A 20,603-nucleotide genomic window follows, 5' to 3' on the forward strand; every position below is an offset into this window, starting at 1 on the left:
AGCATGTCACCTGCTAGGTCCGAAGCATCTGTCCAATGCCAGAACCCGAACTGAAGCACTGGAGGGTCACTTGCTGACTCTGACCGGGGATTACAACCACAGCTCAGCCCAGCTAACCTAATAATGGCCACCTCATTGACTGCACATCAACGCACCCTCGATCACCACTTCAATGATTGTCGCTTGCCGACACGACCGCTGGAGCGTCACTCGCTGACCTCTCCTAGCAGCAAAAGCCCAACACTGCCTGGCCAACTGTGAAGCATTTTTTTGAGCCGCCCTGATCCGCATCACTTGAACCACCATCGTTTGACAGCATAGACCACCTATATTCAACCCTACTCAATGTGCACTTGCTACCAGGGCCTCCACCATCCTATTTGGCTGACTGAGACCTGGGTCTGATGCATCAGCCCACCAATAACTAATTGCAGGCACTGTGAAACTGAACTGCCTCCATGGTCCACTTGGGAACTAGAAAGTGGTGAGATCATGATCGTCCCTGTTTTCCTCCCAATATCCTTTTCATGGTTGTAGCTTACCTACCACTCCTGGAACTACGTGCTTCTTTCTCCAGTCTGTTGCATCTGCTCTGTTCTTTCCATTGGGGTGGGTTTTGCATAGTAATCACTTTTGGTTTGACTTGCAGATGGTGTTTATTAAAGTGTTTATATGTTTTATAGAACCTTGCTTGGACATTCCCTTTACTTTGGACTGTGATACTGGGCCTCATTACAAGTATGCCGTTCTGGTGAAATCGATGCTGGTATTACTGTACCGGCATCCTTTACTGGACCCGAGTACTCCGAGTCATGATGTTGTTGTCACCGGCATCAGCATGGACCTGCCGTGGCCGTCCACAGCATTGCCAGTATCAGCGTTCACAAGCGGCAGCCGTGCCACGGCATGCCACAAGTAAGGCCAAATTAAGAGGTGTACAGACATGCAAATACCCACATTGAGATGCTGGTAATAAGGGATAAAATGATGACGGAAACACCGGCATCGCGGACCAAGCAGTAATAGGAATCTGGTGTGCACAAACCTGCCACAGGTGCACAAGGTCAGCACAGGTGGAGGCAATGGAGGGTGGCACAACACAAAAGGAGCACTCCCACACACCACATCCCTTCCAAATCCACGATGCTACCATTAGCACTAGCAGTGCTGGAGATGGAGGACGTGCCTGCACAGTTACTCATTGAGGAGGCACTAAGCCAGAGGATGCAGTAGGGGCGCAGGAGGAGAAGGAGGGCGATAATAGGCCAGCAGATACCCAATGCGCATTCAGTTGTATCCCGCAGGCAGCTACCAATCCCTCGCCAAAGGGCCAGCCCATTCAATCTAACCCCTGCTCAGATCCACACCCTATACTGGCTGGACAGGGACACCATCACCACTATAGTGGACCTCACACATGATGAGACTAATCAATATCTGGACACCCATCCCCCCTTTGCTGAGGGTAGTGAGTGTGCTACACTTCCTTGCTACAGGCACTTATCAGCAAACAGTGGGGCAGCTGCATGGAATCTCCCAACCCTGTTTCTCCTGTGTGCTCACCCAGGTGCTAGATGCACTCTTGTTCCACGTACGCGACCACATTAGCCTACCACGGACTGCGGAGGAGGTGAATGCAACCAAAATAGCATTCCATGCACTTGCAGGCATGCCGAATGTAATATGTGCGCTCGACTGTACACATGTTAAGCTGGTTGTCCGTCATGCTGCTGGAGGTAGTGTACCGCAACAGGAAGCTCTACCATTCCCTCAATGTACAGATGATGTGCGATGCCCGCAAAAAATCATGCATTGCTGTGCAAGATTCCCTGGCTCCACACATGATTCCATGGTGCTACGCAACTCCACGCTTCCCTGCTACATGGCATGACACGCTGGACATTGTACCTAGATGTTCGGTGAGTGAAACCACACGGCCATGAGGGGTGTTGAATTTAGGGGGGGGCAGTTAACAGTATAGACAACCTGTCTGCTGGGTGAGTGAAACCACAGGGCCATGAGGGGTGTTGAATTGGGGTTGGGGCGCAGTTAACAGCATAGACAACCCATCTGCTGAGTGAGTGAAACCACAGGGCCATGAGGGGTGTCCAAACATAGCATAGCATAGCATGCATGAGGAGCACATGTGCACACTGCATGCATTAATCCATCATCACTCCTGCAAAATACCTGTAACCATTACCAGGTATCCATTGAAGTGCAGAGAGACTGGGTATGTCAATAGAAGGCTAAGTAAGATGAGGAACTACACTAAGAAAACTCATCATACCCAACCTGCACAACACATAACCACACACATTGAATGGAAGATGACCAGGTACAGCGTAATGGGTGCCTTGTACTGTGACTAATGGAAATTCGACAGAATGTGCAACACAGTGAATGCATGCAGAAGCGCAAGGCCTTCACAGCCGTGTCTCCATAGATTTAACAGACAAAGTGCTCACATCAGCACATGTATTAGGAACATCACAAAACATAAACCACATGTACCACAATGCACCACTCTGTAGTGAAAATGCATGAAATACATGATCCCAGGAAAGCAATTCACAAGTCATGATGCTCAGCCAGAGAGAAAACCATCTGCCACACTAAAAAAATACTCACTGCAGTCACACTCCACAGGTACACCACAGGTCAGTACGCCTGTCATGTCACCTCAAGGGACACCTTCAAATTGAATGACTCAAGAATGAAAATGAAGCAAACCACAATTATTGACTACCAGCAATATTTGATTGAGAGGTGCGGCACTCATCCAATGTAGCTTCATTCCACCATGCTAACACCCACCCAGCCGTGTTCTTGTAGCCCCTCACCCGTGACACATACTACCAATGGGTATCTGACCTAGTCATATGGGTGAAGGTGTCGATGCATATGCACGTAAAGACCTGTATATGTTGAATGCATGCCGGGGATCTCACTGTATCACAAAAAGCCACTCAGGGAAATGTGAGTTGCCACTGTATATGCACAGTCCATTTCCATTGCTAACCCAATAATGCCAATTGAGTGCATTGTGGTCTGTTGTGGTTGAGTCGTGAGCATGCAGGTTCACATTGATTTTGCCATGTGACAGTAACCCCACCCATGGATAAGCCAAAAGTTCACTTACCGGGTTCATAGACAATGACACATGCCATGTACAGTTATGGTTTCCTGTGCCTAGTTGCATTTTACAATGTACACTGTACAGCCAGTGTTAACATGGAATAAACATATTAATCACAGGTACCCCTTCTCTCACTCCCATGCAGGTGATGCCGGGTATCCCCTGATGGGCTGGCTCATGGCCCCCATCAGGCAACCACACAACAGGCATGAAGAGGCCTACACTGTGCACATGTACGCACGCGCTCCACCATCGAGCTGACATTTGGCCTGTCCAAGGCCCGGTTCCGCTGCCTCAGCAGGTCAGTGGGAGCCCTCACTTACGGGCCAGATACGGTTGGCAAAATTGTGCTGGTATGTGCCATGCTGCACAAGATGTGCATCCGGCGCAACGTCCCCCTGCCCCCTGACATAGGATGAGGATAACGATGAAGAAGATGGGAGAAGATGGGGGAAATCCTCTGCGCCACAAATGCAATGATGGATGTGCAACACAGAAAGAATTAATTGACCACTACTTTTGATGGACTGTTAAAGAACTGGAACTGGACATGGGTCACACTGGGCACTGGGCACTGTACATGATTAAATAGACTCACACTGAATAAGCAATGTCCAGTCATGTTTGTTTGGAACACCAGGTGTACTGCATAAAGAAGAACTATGTACAGATGTGATTTACATTGCCTAACACTACTTGGAGTATGGAGGTGAGCCTCTGGTGGGCGATTGTGTCGCTGTGATTGATGCACAGGGCTACTCTCAATGGAACTGGTTGGTGTTGTGCTGGAGGATGGGCCGAGTGGTTCAGCTATAGCGTTTACCAGCACGTTAATTGACTCAGCCATAGCAGACATCACTCAATTGCCCTCCCGCACACACCTCACCAGGTGGTACACACCCTCCGTGGCTCTGCCGAGCTTCCGTGCCATGTTATGTGAGGTTTCCTGCATAGTCTGCATTGTCAGTTGTGCCTCAGTGAGGAACTGGGAGACCAAGGTGTGCATTGCCTGCTGCCGCCCTTCCATTCTGCCGATGTGCCCCTAAATGTCTTGTATAAGCGCAGTCCAGGGAGTGGCAAGGGAGGAGGGCTCCGAGGGCCTGGGTGAGTAAGCACAACTTTGTCCTCATGCCCAACGTCACTCTATGTGTCGGGCCCACTTGCATCCATAGTTTTGTGTGCTCCAGGGCCTACTGTTGGTGTTGGAGGTTCGGGCTTGGCTGGGTGGCGGGGATTCAGGCCCTTCCTGCAGCGTGCAGTCTGGAGATTCTGGCTCTTCCTGTAGTGTGTGGTCTGGGGATTCCTGCTGATGGGCCTGCTTGGCCGAAGGTGTTGTTGCCTGCCAGGGTTGCTTGGCCGTAGGTGTTGTTGCCTGCCGGGGCTGCTTGGCTGCAGGTGTTATCACCTGGTAGGGCTGCTGGGCAGCAGGTGTTTCCTGGTGGTGGGGGGGCTGTGCGGAAGATGTTGTGGCACACTCAGGTCTTGCCGTGGAGGTGCTTTGCTCCTGGCTAGAGGCGGTGGATTTTCTGCGTCAGCAACGTGCTGCAGTGGATCTGGGTGTGTTGGCATGTTCCCCCTCACTGTCAGATGATGTGCCTGTGGGGGACCGTGAGGCAGGGCATCAGTAATGGCTGTGAATCCATCTGACACACATCAATGCCAGTACATTCAGAGTCATATGCAATGTCATGGACATGGTGGAGGGCATGGCATGGTGCACACATGAATGTGTGGGGGATGCAGTGTGGGAGCATCTTAGTGGTGCAGACATTGAGTGGGCAGTGTCTGTTGCCTGGGGTACTGATGTCAAATGGGCTGGGTGTTGTGGCCATGCCACTGGGGCTGTGTGACATGTAGAGTTTGATTGTGAAACAGATGTGTTTCACTTGTGGACGTTGCTGCGTTATTGTTAACTGTGCAGGAAGGGACATGTGGGGTGTTTCAGTGGGGTTTGTTTCTTATCTTCCTGCCAGGTACATTGTACTTGTGTGGATGGAGGTTGTCAGTGGGTGGAATGCCAGCATGGTCCTGGTGCCACTTACTTGACCATTGGCATTGGGGATAGAAGGTGTGTGATGTGACTTTGGTATGACAGTTACGGGCACTCACCGGCATCATCGGAAGTTGCTGCTCCCTTCTCCGCATGTCCAACTCCCTCTATGCTCTCCATATGGAGGACGGTGCTGCAGGTCTCCTCTCACGCTTGCAGTTTGATGGGGGATGGCGCACCACCTCCTGTGGCCAGCCCCTGGCTGCGCTCTGCAGCGAATAGGTTGCAGACACAGAGACAGAGATCGTCCCACCTCTTCCTACAAATTCAGACCGTCCGGGGTGTGGTCCCCACCGCCGAGACTTTGCGGGTGACATCCTCCCAAATGGCCTTTTTTCTTAGTTGTGCTTGGTGCGGCAGATCAGCACAGAACACCACATCAGCATGCTCCACAAATGTGTCTGCCAGCTTGTTAAGTTCCTGTTCGCTGAACCGTGGTTTGCAGCGACAAACGGGTGCTTGACTAGCTGGCATATTGCTCAGTGTCTGTATGAACTTGGTTTTCAAGTAAAACTCTTGTACAATGAGGATTGCAATGGAATGTATTGTGTTTTAATGATGGCCGCTGGTGCATCCCGTTCCGGCGCAATGACGTTGTTCCCAGTCGTCAGTGCTGGAGACAGTGTCTGCGGCATCGAGGATGCTGGTATCGGGGGTTTAGGGGGCGTTACAGGCATGCTGGTGCTACTGTTTCCAGCATGCCGGAATGCGCGTGCAAGCTGACTCTGAATCTACCGTAGATTCCAGCAGCAGTGCTACACGGAAATGGTAGCACCGGCATGCCAGTAATTTTCTTTTTTTACTGGCAAACTCGTAATTAGGACCACTGTGTTGTTTGTGTCACTACTGTTCAACTTTACAACCCTCTTGAGCTTCCCTCAACCTGCATTACCACAAACGGCAAAGGAGTTGTCCTTGTTTTACCTTTATGATTGCATTGTATTTTGGTTTATAGACGTGTGAGGGCTGCGTGGGCCATTTTACCCCTAGTTATCCTTGTTCTCCTGTGGAGCAGAATCCAATTCATCACAAACATTACAGGCATCAGGATTGCTCTCAGAAGCATAACATATGATGCAATGTTCTCTATTGTGTTGCATAGTTGCAGGTCCCATCATTTGATCAGAACATTGAACTAGGAATATGCACTTCCAGCTGAAAGCTAAGTGTATATTACCAGCCAGATTTTATTTCCCACAATTCTTGGTGGCTTTCTGATGCAGTCATCATGCACACTGTGTTGCTACCTACACACGTTGGCACTTTTGAACTTGTCTAGGCTTGCTAAATGGTAACTAACACTAAATGAAAATGCTCAGTGAATGTGCACCTAGGTAGTTTAGAGCTAAGACTTGCTAAGCGGCTTGCATAGCTGTTGAGGCCGGAGCAGAACATATAGGTGTGCATTGTGCATGTTGGCCTATGCTAATAACGCAGGCAAAAATAAAATGTTCCTTCTGAAATATAAGTGTCTTAGAATCTTTCTGGCTAAGTGTTTATGGAATGTTTAATGTTTGGCCATGTTGAAGTTACAGTTAGAATTATACTGTCTTTAGTCCGCATGCTCCTATTTCTCTCCCTGGTATTCCGAAATGGTTCAATTGTTCCATTCCATTAACCTATTATTGTGTTACAGTAGGGTGGTTATACAGTTCCAGTCTATGTTGTGAATGTCAATTCCTGCCCCTGATATCTTCTTGTGTTGCTATTCATGTTGAATTGTGTAACTGTAAACATCCTTATTCCACCCCTTTCGTTAGTCTACCGTACTACTTCTGAAGCCCCCTCCAGGGACTACCCCTTTTCTCTTGTGCTGTTCTCAATAAAGACCGGATCTTTAGCACGTTCACCCTCTTCTGCAACCCCTGATATTAAGCCACCACTGTGCACCCCATACACCAAGCTGGCTGTCCACGCCTAGCTCCTCCATCTTCAAAAGTCTTCTACCAGTCTTCAAATCCATTCAAATGCCACACCACCCACTGCTACTCTCCTTCTCACACTCTTTGAACCCAAACCCTACAGAACATCACTGTCCTGCGCCTGCCCTTTGCTGCCTCCATATCACTCAAACTCCAGTCTCTGAAATAAATAAAAAAAATGCCCCCATTATGTGTGTTTAAGAATGCACTCACACAACACCTGGTATTTTACACGATCATATCTCCCCACAAAACCCCACAGCAATGTACATCTGCACTTCCCATAATTATGGTAAATTAATTCTAAAATGATTTTTCATTTTCCTAATATGTGATTGTGCTGTCCCCTTTGTGAGTACCTAGATTCCGCCTAACCCCTAAGGTGAATATTTATTTGGTTATTTTATCGTTATTTTGTTAATTGTGCATTTTTGCAACCCATGTTGCTTCAAAGTATTGGTAAAATTAACTAGAGGACATGTGGCGTACCGGACACAGTCAAAGAGTGAAAGAGACCATTGAGGGTCTGTGCCTTATAAACAGAGGAGAAGAAACAGGCACTGCAAACACATATTGCCTCCCTATTAACTCCATACAGGCGAGAACATGATGAGGATGACAACATTCACATTGGCTTATCCCTGTGGAGCAAATGTAGATCATATATCTAGAACCGATGAACATAGTAGAACAGTGGGGACGATGCAGTGGGGCTGCAGGGGCACACTAGACCCAAGAGTTTGTAGAGGTATGCAGTATTTACCCAGAAATATTGTCTGCCTTTTTAAAGCTTGCACTATTCGCATAGTTGCAGAGGTCTTTGGAGGTGTTTTTCCAGGGTCTGGATGGAGTGAAAGTGAGTAATTGACCACTGCCCCACAGTCTCTTTAACTTAGCTGGGATCAGCTTCCTCTATCAAAGAGACTGCCAAAGTCTGACCCCTTAAACCACCCAGCGTTCTGACTGCTCTGGATTCCAATATGACCCATTGTAAAGGCTTTCTTGACGAAGCAATAGTTTGTACCACGCTAAATTAACAAATAAATAAATGAAAACACTCTTGTCATCTCGCTCTCCTGGCCCATGAATGCACATAGGCAATTCAGTAGCATAGCATCAGAGGGGGTTGTCCCATGGCGAATGATTCAATTTGCTTCTGAGCAGAACAACAGACTAACAGTGCATTAGCTTATGGCACATGCCACTGTTAGTTCTTCCCATTGTACACGTAGTAGCCATGTTTGTCCGTTTCCCTTTCAAATGCCTTGTGCTAGTTTTAACTGTGTTAAGATGAAAACTTACTTCTTGCCCACCAGGGGTGTTGCTAGGTCTAGAAAGATCTGGGGCTACACTAACGTGTGGACTGTCGGGACTCAGGGCCAGCTAGGCTTTTCGTTGTAGCCCCTGAGCTTCTATCCGTGGCTACAACCAAAATACGCAGGGCGATATCCCCCTCAGTCCCCTCTAGCAATGCCTCTGTTGCTCACACTGCATCGTGTACGTGATATTGGATGCAAACGCTCACAGAGGGTTTTGTGAATGGAGAAACGATTTACTGCAGCATGCCTAGGGGGGAAGGGCGACAGTGCAGACATGGATGAATTGAGCAGTGGGACTGAATCCATTGTTTAATTAAATGTTGATGAACAGCATGCTCCATTCCCAACCAATCGACATCTTGAGAGATAATCATTTCATGAGGGGAACAGAGTAGATGTCAGCTGTAAAACTCTTGCTTCAGCTGAAGATTAATATCTGCTCGTTTGTACTCTTCCTGCTCTCAGTATTTCTTTTCTTTTTTTTTCTTTTTCAGTGCGGCCTAGGGTTTTCACTAAATGAAAATGGACGTTGTGCTGGTGAGTAAAAATACTCAGTTTGTTGTGCTCTGCATGATGGTTCAGGTGCAATGGTTCTGTGTGAACCAAATATTTCCGTGTACATTTAGCCTGTGACAATATAAGTTGATGTATGTATTTATTCATCTAGAGGTTCTTTTAAGGACACATACTGTGGAGTGACTGCTTCATGGGGCACTGGTGGAGAATGGTAAATAGGGCAGCGTGTTGCTAGAGATCTATGGAAGTAGTATGAGCATCGCTGGTCATCAGGCTGGGTTTCCATCAATCCTTGTCAAAAGAGGAAGGTTCTAAGACCTTTACGAAACTTGTCGCGTGGCTTAGTGGAAGTGGGAGAGCGTTCCATGGGCTACTGCCTAGAACATGTGTGTATTCTCCTGCCAAACTGTTGAAGTCTTCCTGTCCAGAGAGACTTCCGGCATGCATTAATGGAGATGTACAGTACATTTCCAATCTCTGAAATGAGTGTAACATCCATTCTTTATAATCTCTCCAATTGCTGTAGCTTCCCCCTTGCCCAAACCACATATTTTGAAACACTGAAACCTACAGCTACAAGAGGATACCAACAGGGGCATATATCATCCTCTCTTTATAAAAGAACATTGGTATACTCAGGGTGTTAACAATGTCATAGACACAGAGGTACCAAAGATCCCAATCTACCTCAGGGATACAATGCAGACCCTACTAATTTTGCAAGACATTTGGTGGAAATAAGGATACTCTCTTATGACATTAGATGTGAAGGCCTTATATACCTCCATTCAACGACATGCTACCTCTCAAAGCCATCAACCACACCTATGCCAAGGCTTCAGCTTCCTTCTATGCACACCTTAAAATGACCAAGGAACTCTCAGAAATGTCCCTTACAAACAATGTTTTCTTATTCAATGGTACATACTACCGAAAAATAAAAGTAATTGCAATGGGTGCAACATATGCACCTGCAGTGGCCAACCTGCTCCTGAATCATTATGGACAGGTGTTCGCATTTGCTAACCCAACATCGAACTGACACATCAACAAATGGTATCAGTACATTGATGATGTACCAATGATCTGGTCTGGCACATCAGATAAGATCTCTATCTTCAAGGAATACCTAAACACTAACTCATTTGGTATCCAACTGACTGGGAGTCAGAGCTACGACACCATCGATTTTCTAGATATCAGAATAACAACTGACACAGTGGGATTATACACCAGAGCATATAGAAAACCGGTCAACTAAGTGATTTTCATTATGAGCTGCTATAGAAAGAACATAACACAGAACATACCCAAGTGGGAATTTATTTGTGTCTGAGGAAATTGTAGCAATGATCGTGCATATCGATTAGAGTGCAACCTCCTTAAAGAAAGATTCACTAATAGAGGATACCAGCATAAGACCATTGAAACTGCAATAAAAGTTGCCACATCCTCTACCACAGATTTACGCCTTACCTTCAAAGTAAACAAAAAACAAAGAAAAAGAACAATAACATATGTGACCCATTTCAGCTAAGACAGCTACAAGATTCAGAGAATTGTAAATAAACATTGGCACCTTTTAGGAATCGATGAAGACATTCACAAATGGAACTCCGATATACCGCAATTTTCCTTTATCAAGGCGCCTACCCTGTGAACAATGCTGAGCTCATCTTGCATGGCACCAATCCAAGACAGATGTGAACATTGGCTCACTACTACCCAGGTGGTTGTGTTCCATAAATGTGGTACCCATTCTATGTGCCCATATGCATAAAACGCTAATTAACTTCAATGGCACCAAATGTCACCGGATTGAAAAATTCATTAACTGCAAGTCCAAATGTGTTGTCCATGTGGTTATTTGTGTGTACATCGGGAGTACCATCAGTGAAATAAGGACAAGCATCTGAGAACATCTCAGCCTCCTAAACTGCCAGGATGCAAGGTATACACTGGCTGCACACCGGCAAGACAGGCACCAGCTGGACAACAAAAGAGACATGAAATTCATTAGTCTCGAATCATTCAAATGTGACACAAGAGATTGTGAGCTGATGCTGCAACAAAGAGAAGCAAGACTAATATGCAGATTTAGATGTATTAGCAAGGGTCTAAATACTGAACATGAACTTAATGTTTTCCTGTGAACCACTATATATTAAAAAAAAAGCATTTACTCTATATTTCTCTATATCAAGAGCATATTCACACTCAAAGCAACTTCAACTAACCTCAGGCCCACCTTGAACACCAGCCCTCTTCTCAGCTTCTCCCCTGCCACCCTACTGGAGGCCAGGCCCGCCTAGTCCTAGGATGGCTGACACAACATGACATAACTTCTTACCCAGAGCTCTTGCTGCACTCATTTACTAGTGCAACAAGCCTCGAGCGCCCCAGTCCTTCTGACCCCCCCATATACTGCCACCCTCCTGCTTACCTTAATTTTAACCTTAATTGTCCCACCCTCAAACCTAGTTACAAGCAGCGAGACTCCTTGCAAGCTCTTCTCGCATATATCCCTTTTCACCCAGACATCACATCCATTAACCCTGACTGCCTGTGCCTTTGTGATGACCTTTGTTTTACAACAAATACCTACTAGCAACTACCGCCCACCTACACCATTCTACAATCAGCTTATTTTTGCCTAACTTTGCCCACCACCACCCTATCATGTCTCCCACTCAACACCTCAGCCTCAGAAACTAGAAACGTATCCCGTTTTCCAACATCTCTCTAGGGACCCCTATTACCACATCATTTTGCTCCAATGGTTTTAATTCTCGTAACCTGTATGCCTTTTCCACTAATCAGGCCCACAGTGACTGCCCACTGACTGCCATAATCCATGATTCATTGCACTCCAAAGGCAATAGTTACCACTTTTGCCCCAATTACATATGGGGCTCTCATACCTCCCTGCTATATATGTGTATATAAATATTTATATATATATTAGGGCATCTATTATAATCTCAGGACATATCACAGAACGAATATTTAACTTGATTAATTGACACAATCCGATTTGCATATACATGCAACCACACAAAGACTAGAATGCTGCACACTGCACTGCTGCATCTCAGATCATGTATCTTCTAACTCAATCATGTGTGGTTACTCACCAGCCATTCATGTTAGGCTACCTTCACTATTTATATCTGTTACAAAGATGGCGGCTAGAACTGACAGATCGCTGTGACAGCTCATCCAGTTACGGAGGCCCCACATGCCCATTAACTATGGGCTCCCATAGCTCACCTATGCCCTGCCCCGCCATCCCCCCAGGAACCTAACCGTGCAGCCCAGACTGGCACTGTATTTGGCAAACACCCTTTTCTCATTGCGTGTGCTACTGGCTATATTATTGATTAATACATGTTATCCAGAAATAAGGCCACTCCTAGTAACGGTAACGCGCCTGCCACCTCCATATCGCAGATCTGCTTAATGTCTCTAATTGTTGCACTATGTACAATGCTAATCACGTTCTTTTCTTTTCCATCCTGCCCTCGCCATCTGTATACTTGCAACTTGAGCGCTTTGAAACACTTGCTTGGGTATAGGCGCTATATAAATAAACAATACCATGCCATACCATACCAGGTGCAACATCCCCCACCCACAGATTTTAAACCTTGTAATATCATTCTCCACCTGGGGGCCCTCCACCCATCAAAATAATTTGGATTATCAGCCTCTCTTCACAATCGAGGCTAACATGCATCACTGATACACACCCTTTTATATTAATACAACAAATTAACGTGCATCCATTGATTGACCAGCTCTATGGGTTCTCCAACCTCCAGCCCAGAACTCAGGTGCATACGGTTCCTGTATATTTCCTAGAGCTACCAATTTACAAGCTGACATGTATAGATGCCATTTCGTGATGTTTCTCACACTTGCGACCTGTAATCAAAACCAAGGCTACTTTTTGTTTCCAGGCAAAGCCCACCCAGTTAAATCACAGAGGTCCTACTCTGATGCCAGGATGTCTAGCCATGCCATTAGGAGCCTTGCACACATCAACCCCATTACAGTACCAACTTGGCACTCCAAGTCCATACTCAAGTGTCATATATTCTTGCCCTACAGGTTGTTCCTCAACAGGAGCCTCTAACGCAGAGCTCACTACAAACTTACTTCCTATCTCACCGAAACACACAGTAAGAACACCTACTACTTTGACACACAAACTCCATGGGCACACACAGACCGGTAAACCATACCTGTGACATTTAACACTACTTTTCTCATTCCTTCTTTTCTTTTCCGTTCCTTCCCTTGGTGCTACTCGTTGGTTGACGTGAATTTCTCTTATAACTGCATGTCTAACCATATTATCATGAAAAAAACCTGTGAACCAATCATGAACGTCTGTTTTTAATTTACTCTACAATAATTGATGCATATTATGTCACTTATATTGGTCACTACGCACAACTTTGAACTGATATCAATATGTATGCCTTGTTTATAATTACTGCCAGACCACTACATTGGTGTAACAATACACAAATGTCACAAAACTACCCAACCTGACACTTCCAACACTGGTCTCCTGACAAACACTCAACTTGTGTCTAACTGATTGGGTGTTTGCTTTAAACCAATAAATGCAATCTATTGCACAACCTCTGTACCTACCACAGCCTTGAAAAAGGCCTATGTTGGGTCTTAACATGTGTCGGTTTAAGCGTGTAATAAAATCACCATAGTACCGTGACAAGACTCTTGAACAAGTCCTTTGAGAACCTATGTAAACCACAAAATCTAATATCATCACTGATCCAGTGAAAAAGCAAAAGGAAATATCGAGGCTGAGTACCCCAAAAGGAAATACACCAAACACGGGCTTATAAAGATTCACAGATCTTTATTCTATAACTGTACAGTTTACAAAGAAACAAAGTATCAGAAAGCTATCTGGCCCTCAGTACATCACAGCGAATACCAGCCCTTTCGATGTGAGAAGTGAGAGGTACTGGAGGTCTAGACATTTACACCTTTTATACAGTTCTGATCATAATGTCCAGCCCACCTATAGGTTAATATTTCTCAGTCTAGGGTTTGTGCCGAGTTCACTTCTAGTTTGTCCAACTATATACATGTGGATTATCTTCAGTTTGTACAACAACAAGTCACAATGGCAACAGTGTATTCTCAGATTGAACAGTAAGTCTTAACACACGACCTATGCAATGTAGTTCAACAAGTGTCCACGTTCAGTATTTAGACAGCATTCTAGTTGATGTATGTCCGTGGATCAGACTTGTTGGCGGAGGTAATCCTCTGTTTACAAGTCAGAAATAGAACAAGGTCTCTTTACTCGACCCAAACATTAGGCCAACGGACAGATTAGACATTAACTAACAAAGTGCAGGACGGCTCAGTTACATGCGGGAAACACTGTCCACCATTTTAGAACACAGAACTACTTTGGAGTGGAAATCAAAATGGCAGATGGACCTAAAATGGCAGCTAAGTCGATCTAAAATCGAAACTTTGCTACGCGGTTTCTTCGCAGAGCGACTGGGCTTAGGCCAATATGTACAATAAAGGAGGCACAATATCATATCCCGTTTAACACCAGCACCTGTGTGAATATGGATCTTAACCAACCATACTCAAGGGTGTGCCATGTGGGGTAAGGGCCATCTGTATTTCGCTGCAGAGCTCATATTGCAATTCATTCAACAGCTCATATGTGTTTAAAGCTGTGGAGGTTGCATATGTACTTCATTGATGTGAAAGTAATGTACTACACTTTGTTGTGTAACCACAAGGTTATACAATGCATGGCATCCACTAAAACAAACTTCTTGTGGCAACAAATTACAACAAAAGAAGGTGTGGTGATTTAGTGACACTCCCTATCCTCTGCTATAAGTGGGAAGAGACACAAGTGACTGGGATTGTTCAGCCACTACTAAAAGTGCCTCCCCAGTAAAACCACGCTTACTGTCCGTCTTAACAAGCAAGGGACGCTCTCTAGGGAAATCCAAGTCAATCGAGGAGTGAAGCAAGGCTGCCTGCTGGCTCCCGCCTTGTTTGTGGCTTTTTGGGGAGATTTCAAGGATTCAGAAGCTACAGTCCGATGCTTCCCACCGAAACTTGGCACCACAAGACTGTCCAGACTCTTGTACGCTGACGACATGATTTTGCTCGATTAGACTCCAATTGGCTTACAGCGCCAGCTTGATAACTTAGCAAACTATATGGCCTCCAACAACTTATCCATAAATAAGTCAAAGACCAAAATCATGATCCTCTCAAAATCAAACCCACCCCAGAAACACAGCAATAACTGGGCAGTGAATGGCAAAAGAATTGAGGTGGTGTCGAACTTTAAATATCTTGGAGTAGTCTTGGATGGGACTACACGTAATTCCGCAATGCAACTTCACTTGTGGTCCAAAGCCAAAAGCTTAACCTCCCAACTCAAATTGGTCGACCGTAAGATCGGCAAATTTTCCCTGCTGCCGGCCATCAACTTTTATAAGGGTAAAATGGTGCCGGCACTCACCTATGGGATGGACGCTATGATTAACACGCCCAACTCGCTTTGGCTGAAACTCGAGGGTTACATATGGAAAACCATCCTCGGACTCCCCAACGCGATTCCAATCGCATCTCTGAGAAGAGAACTGGGGCTTCTTTCTTTGAGGTCAACCGTCAGCGTGGCTGCTCTGGATTTATTTAGGAAGACTCTCCTGAAAGATAATCTTCCTATTTTTGAGATAATCGGCCAAGAGTTGGCATCATCGAACTGTTCTGCTCTCTTGGTCAGAAAAGCAAGTGGCCAAACTTCAAGACCTAGCATGCACAACAGACAATCTCATCACAAACCCTCAAAAAGTAAATTTGAAGCTGAAGAACCAAGACTGGATTAACACTATTGAACAAGCGGCATCATGCAAACTACTGAATCACCTTCCTCCCACATATAATAGGCTCAAAACGCCGCTAGCCTATTGCACAAAATTTTCGAACAAAAAATTAAGGAGCACGTTTTTAAGGGCCCGGCTGAACCTTTTGCACACCAGAGAAATTTTAGGGATAAGAAACCTTTCTGCTTCTAAAACATGTAGACTGTGTAAAAATCCTGACTCTACAGTACGCCACTTACTTCTAAGCTGCCCTTCACTTTGCTTAGAACGCTCTGCCTTTTTGCTACCTCTATGGGCGGACTCAGTCCTGATTGAAGAAGAAACTTGGTGGCTTCGTCTTATGTCAGGGGAAAAAACTAGATGGTCTGTAGCCACGGCTAAAATACTTGAAGCTGCATTTTGTAAAATTGGTACTGCAGAACCTGTTCCCATGGCAGTGGCTGATTTACCGCAACAGACCATTGCTGAAGGACTGGTCAAGCGAACGACTTGCCCCAACTGGCAGGTTTTCATCTCGACTTGTTCGCGATCCCTGGGCCTACTTCGGCTCGCCCCATCTAAAAGAACATGGCGGCCAACCGTCTACTGTACCTTTTACTCGCAAATAAGTTCTGATTGTCTTAAAAGTAAAGAGGGGTCGGGTACAAGACTGTACTTCCTTTCTTTTGTCTCTTCTTCTTGTAAAAATAACTTTTTTGTGATTATGTACAAGTAATAAAAAAACATTAAAAAAAAAGTGCCTCCCACAAGGTGGATGGGGCAGGATTCCTGTGCTTGTGACTCCTTCCAACGCACAATATTATACTTCAATAAAATTAAAATAAACATCTTTCACCTTTAAGGGCACAGGAACTGTGGACATCAAATTGGTACAGCAAGTTCCAACAGCCCCTGACCCTGACTAGGGCATATTGTGGAACAGAGTTAATCCCTAGCTGCAAGTTTTCATCAGCCACATTTTACCACATTTTACCCATGCAGCAGAAGAGAAAACAGATTCCAGGCCAACCAGGGACTTTGTGGTTTGGCAGGGACACTGGCAGGGACAAGGCACCCATGTATCCATTGAACACATGCAGCTGCAGAGCACATAGTCCCGCAAATATGCACACTGGGAATTTCAAGATGGCACAGAAGCCATGTAATATACTTAAACTGTGGAACAAGCAGTTATGCATAACATCAATTTAAATCCCTGCCAATACAAGGAGGATAACAATATGTATACAACGGGACAGGACAGTTAGGGAAACGATGCAGAAGAGGACCGTGAGAAAACCACCTTGGCTACACAGACCAAGACAGAGAAGGGACCAAGTAACCTGACCTAGAGAGATAGTGAAAAAGAGAGAAAGACAGAGACGAGGAAAATATAGAAAGAGAGTGAAAGAGAAAATGGCAGATGGCGGATACAAGCAACCTTGAGGCTTCTTGCATTTGTTGACTGGGATGTGTCTGGGCTGGTGGGTGAAGAAAGCAACCACAACGAAAGACAGGGAAAGGAGCAAATACCCGAGTTCCTTGAACCTAGAGAAAGAGAGAGAGAGAGTTAGAACAGGAACTTAATTTAGGTGGAGCCAGACCTGCTATCCACATCATCCCATCTGGAAAGGACAAGCTGGTCTGTGGTTGGGTGTAGGAGGTAACCACGTTATCACCAAACACAGGGGAAGGAGCGAGAACTCTAACCAATAAGAAAACCGAGTGCTGAGAAAAAACTAAAACTGTGGAGCGGCCTAGAGAAGAAAAGACCTTGAAAGGCCTGGAGAAGAAACTAGCCAGTCGAGAAGAGGTCTGTATAAAGTAAGAAGAAACAAAGATAAGGCTTGGAGATTTTACTGTAATGAGTAAGAGCCAAGAGACTGGAGCGAGGTTGGAATCATGAGAAACTCCTGCAGGAGAATTCCCAAGGAATGCTCTTTTGTGTTTATTTTCAGACTATGTTGTACATTGTGTGGGATAAATTAACCCACTCAGCTTTGCTTTAATACATCACTTTGCTGCAGTGGTGCAAGGAACAGCAAAATGTCTGCGCTGACTCCTGTGCGCTCCAGGATCGCTAAACTGAGTTTTTGCAACAACCTGAAAATGGCTGCACCCTCTGCCACACACATTTCATGTGGGGTGGAACAGAGTACTCACTGCAAATGTGCCAGTGTGCTCTGCAACATTTAACATGGAGTGAAGTGAAAGAGGTAGCATTACTTTGCTTAAAATTCAAAATGCCTCTTTAAAATGACACCTTTTTCAACCTTTAAAAGTGCTGCTTGGAGCTAAACTCATCCAGCCCTTATGAACCACTTTGATTAAAAAAGCCCTGCATCACTCAAGAAAAGAACTATAGCTGCATAAAGTGTGTATCTGCTGGAGATGAAAACCGAATTTAAAGAAATAGTCAAATATGTTTTTTCTGACTGAAGAGATAAAATCACCTATTTAAAAGTAAATTGTTGTGAGAAGGTCTGCTTACTTAGCAATGTAAAAGGATGTGTTGCTGGTAAAAATACACCTATAAACTGTTTTGATTCCACAGGTTTTGTTTAAGTCAAGATTTAAAATGAGAGAATGAAGGCTAAAACTCATAGGCTAAGTTGGCAAGCTAAAAAAAAAAAACTTGTTCTGCCAGTTGCTAGCCTTGAGATAGGTTGACACCTCATAAACTTCTCGGACAAGAAAGCGCTAATTGCTAGCTTAAACAACTTTGAATGAACCAGGACAATGGAGGTTCACATCCTTATCAGACATTTGTCTCTGCCCCAGGCTGAGACAATAGCAGGCTGGGACACTCACCGGAGGGGAAACAAAAACTTCAATTAAAACTGGAAATTCCACTTTGCTTTGCAGGAAGAGACAATTGACAGCAGTTGGGGGAAAGAAAAAAAAACTGATCAAGTGACAATGGACTTCCTTTTGGTTTTAAAGGCCATTTTGTAACTGAACTTTAAAGACATTTAACTTTGCAGCAAGAATTAGGAAAAATATGAAAAGTTTGTAGTTCTAAATCTAATTTTATGCTCTTTCTTTGAAAACTTGGTAGAACTCATTACTGCATAAGGAACAGAAGTTACAAAATATGACAGATTCTCAGGAAAGTATTGATGTTGCAAACATAACATTCTGTGCATACATCCCTGGTGTTGCATCTGTGTACGAAGTTGGTGAATTTTAGGCCAAATCTTTCATGTTTAAAATGACCAAAATGTGTAAGCAATGCGAAACCAGGTCCCACAGACTTGGGGTTTCGATTGAAATATGTTGCACAAAATATGTAACCTGTGCATCTGATTTTCCCAGAGGTTGCAACAGCATAAATATGTGTTTGTCGCAAAATTAGATTTTGCTTCCAGTAGCTAGGGGAGGTTTCTAAACACTGTAAAAATCTCCCCATAAACATGGCATCCTTTTGCCGTGATCCAATCATCTGTGGGCAAGGCGAAACTATGCTCTTGCCCAATCCTAGTATCCTAGTATTATGGGCGTGGGTAGTAAGTCTTCCCCTGCTATATACGGTAGAGATGTCGTCTGGCATGATAAATTAGGGCCCCTGACAGTACACAGGGAGCACACTGATTCCTGACTTTCTTCCTGAATTCCTGCATGGCGTTCGGTTCCTGATTTTTTCAACCTGTTTGATCCTGATTCCAGATTTTCATTGCAAAGCCAAGGCCAATGCATTGTTGACCCCAGCCTGTCTTGCTTCTACTAGGTGCATGCCTGCTGAAAACGTGCTACCCCGCTGATCTGTAGTATCCAGTAACCAGAAGTGGCAGTCCAGTGCAGTCCGGTGACCAAAACGGCCCACCTGATCCTTTCTCATCAGATTTGCTCAGCTGTCCTGTGTTAGACCAGATCCGTGTGGTGACCAGAATCCTTGACGCTCCAAAATCATAAATTAAAGTGGACTGGATGTATTAATAGGAATCATAAAAACCATAGCATACCTTGCCTTGCTCTACCCCAATCTCTAAACCATCCGATCTTTACCTTAATAACTTGTAACATTGTCAGAATCCTTATTGCAATCCTGTCCTTGATTTATCTTGCTAAGCGCCATTTCTCTAGTCATTTTTATATTGTGTAAATCCTAAACTATCAAATCTATTTCGAGTGATCGGACTGGTTCCGTCAGGGTGGGCGCTGGGGTTCTGTGTTTGAAGTCATGAATCAACTCTAGATCTTACTGTGTCCCTCTTTGGTATTCTAGCCTGAATGCTCTAGTATAGAGTAAAACATAGAGTAAATCTATTCTTGTACAAACTGCGTTTCTTTTCTGTTTTCACTACCCGATTTTTCTAAAAAGCCTCTTATTCTACATTGCATATGTCTCTCAGTTTCATAGCTAGATACTTCATTTCAATTCTTGATTATACCTAAGACATATAGCTACACCCCAACCCAAAAACTCAAATCAGTGAATTTCACCTGCTTTTATTGAAAACTGTTTGGTTCATTTTAGGCGGGAATCAACATTTTTGCAAAGTTTTACACGTGTTATTTTAATTCTAAATTATTTTCAACCTTCCATTCATATTAAAATTGTTTACTTTTGCTCAACCTATTGCTTATGACTGCTATTACCTTTCCAATATTGCTCCCATAGAAATGTGTACTGATTTAGGGATTTTTGCACACATTCATAGTTTTATTCAGCCATTTCCGAGTGCCCCTTTAACATTGAAAAGGTTGAAATCTGTTTTTTTTCTCTTGTTTGGGGAGGGAAGGGTGGATTTGAATTGTATTTCTTCCTTCTCA

At 44.7% G+C, this 20,603-nt stretch overlaps 1 protein-coding gene across 2 annotated transcripts in view; it reads left to right on the top strand.

Moving 5' to 3' along the window:
* Positions 1 to 20,603, top strand: part of CRTAC1 (cartilage acidic protein 1) — a 2,821,007-nt gene that overhangs the window by 2,589,732 nt on the left and 210,672 nt on the right. For both annotated transcript variants that reach the window (XM_069611550.1, XM_069611549.1), the window contains exon 13: positions 8,925 to 8,967. In XM_069611550.1, the coding sequence (XP_069467651.1) occupies positions 8,925 to 8,967 (43 nt within the window). The remainder of the gene's footprint in view (positions 1 to 8,924; positions 8,968 to 20,603) is intronic.

The sequence above is a fragment of the Ambystoma mexicanum genome, chromosome 8 (genome assembly GCF_040938575.1).
Source record: "Ambystoma mexicanum isolate Mex_15411 chromosome 8, UKY_AmexF1_1, whole genome shotgun sequence".
Classification (NCBI taxonomy): Eukaryota; Metazoa; Chordata; class Amphibia; order Caudata; family Ambystomatidae; genus Ambystoma; species Ambystoma mexicanum.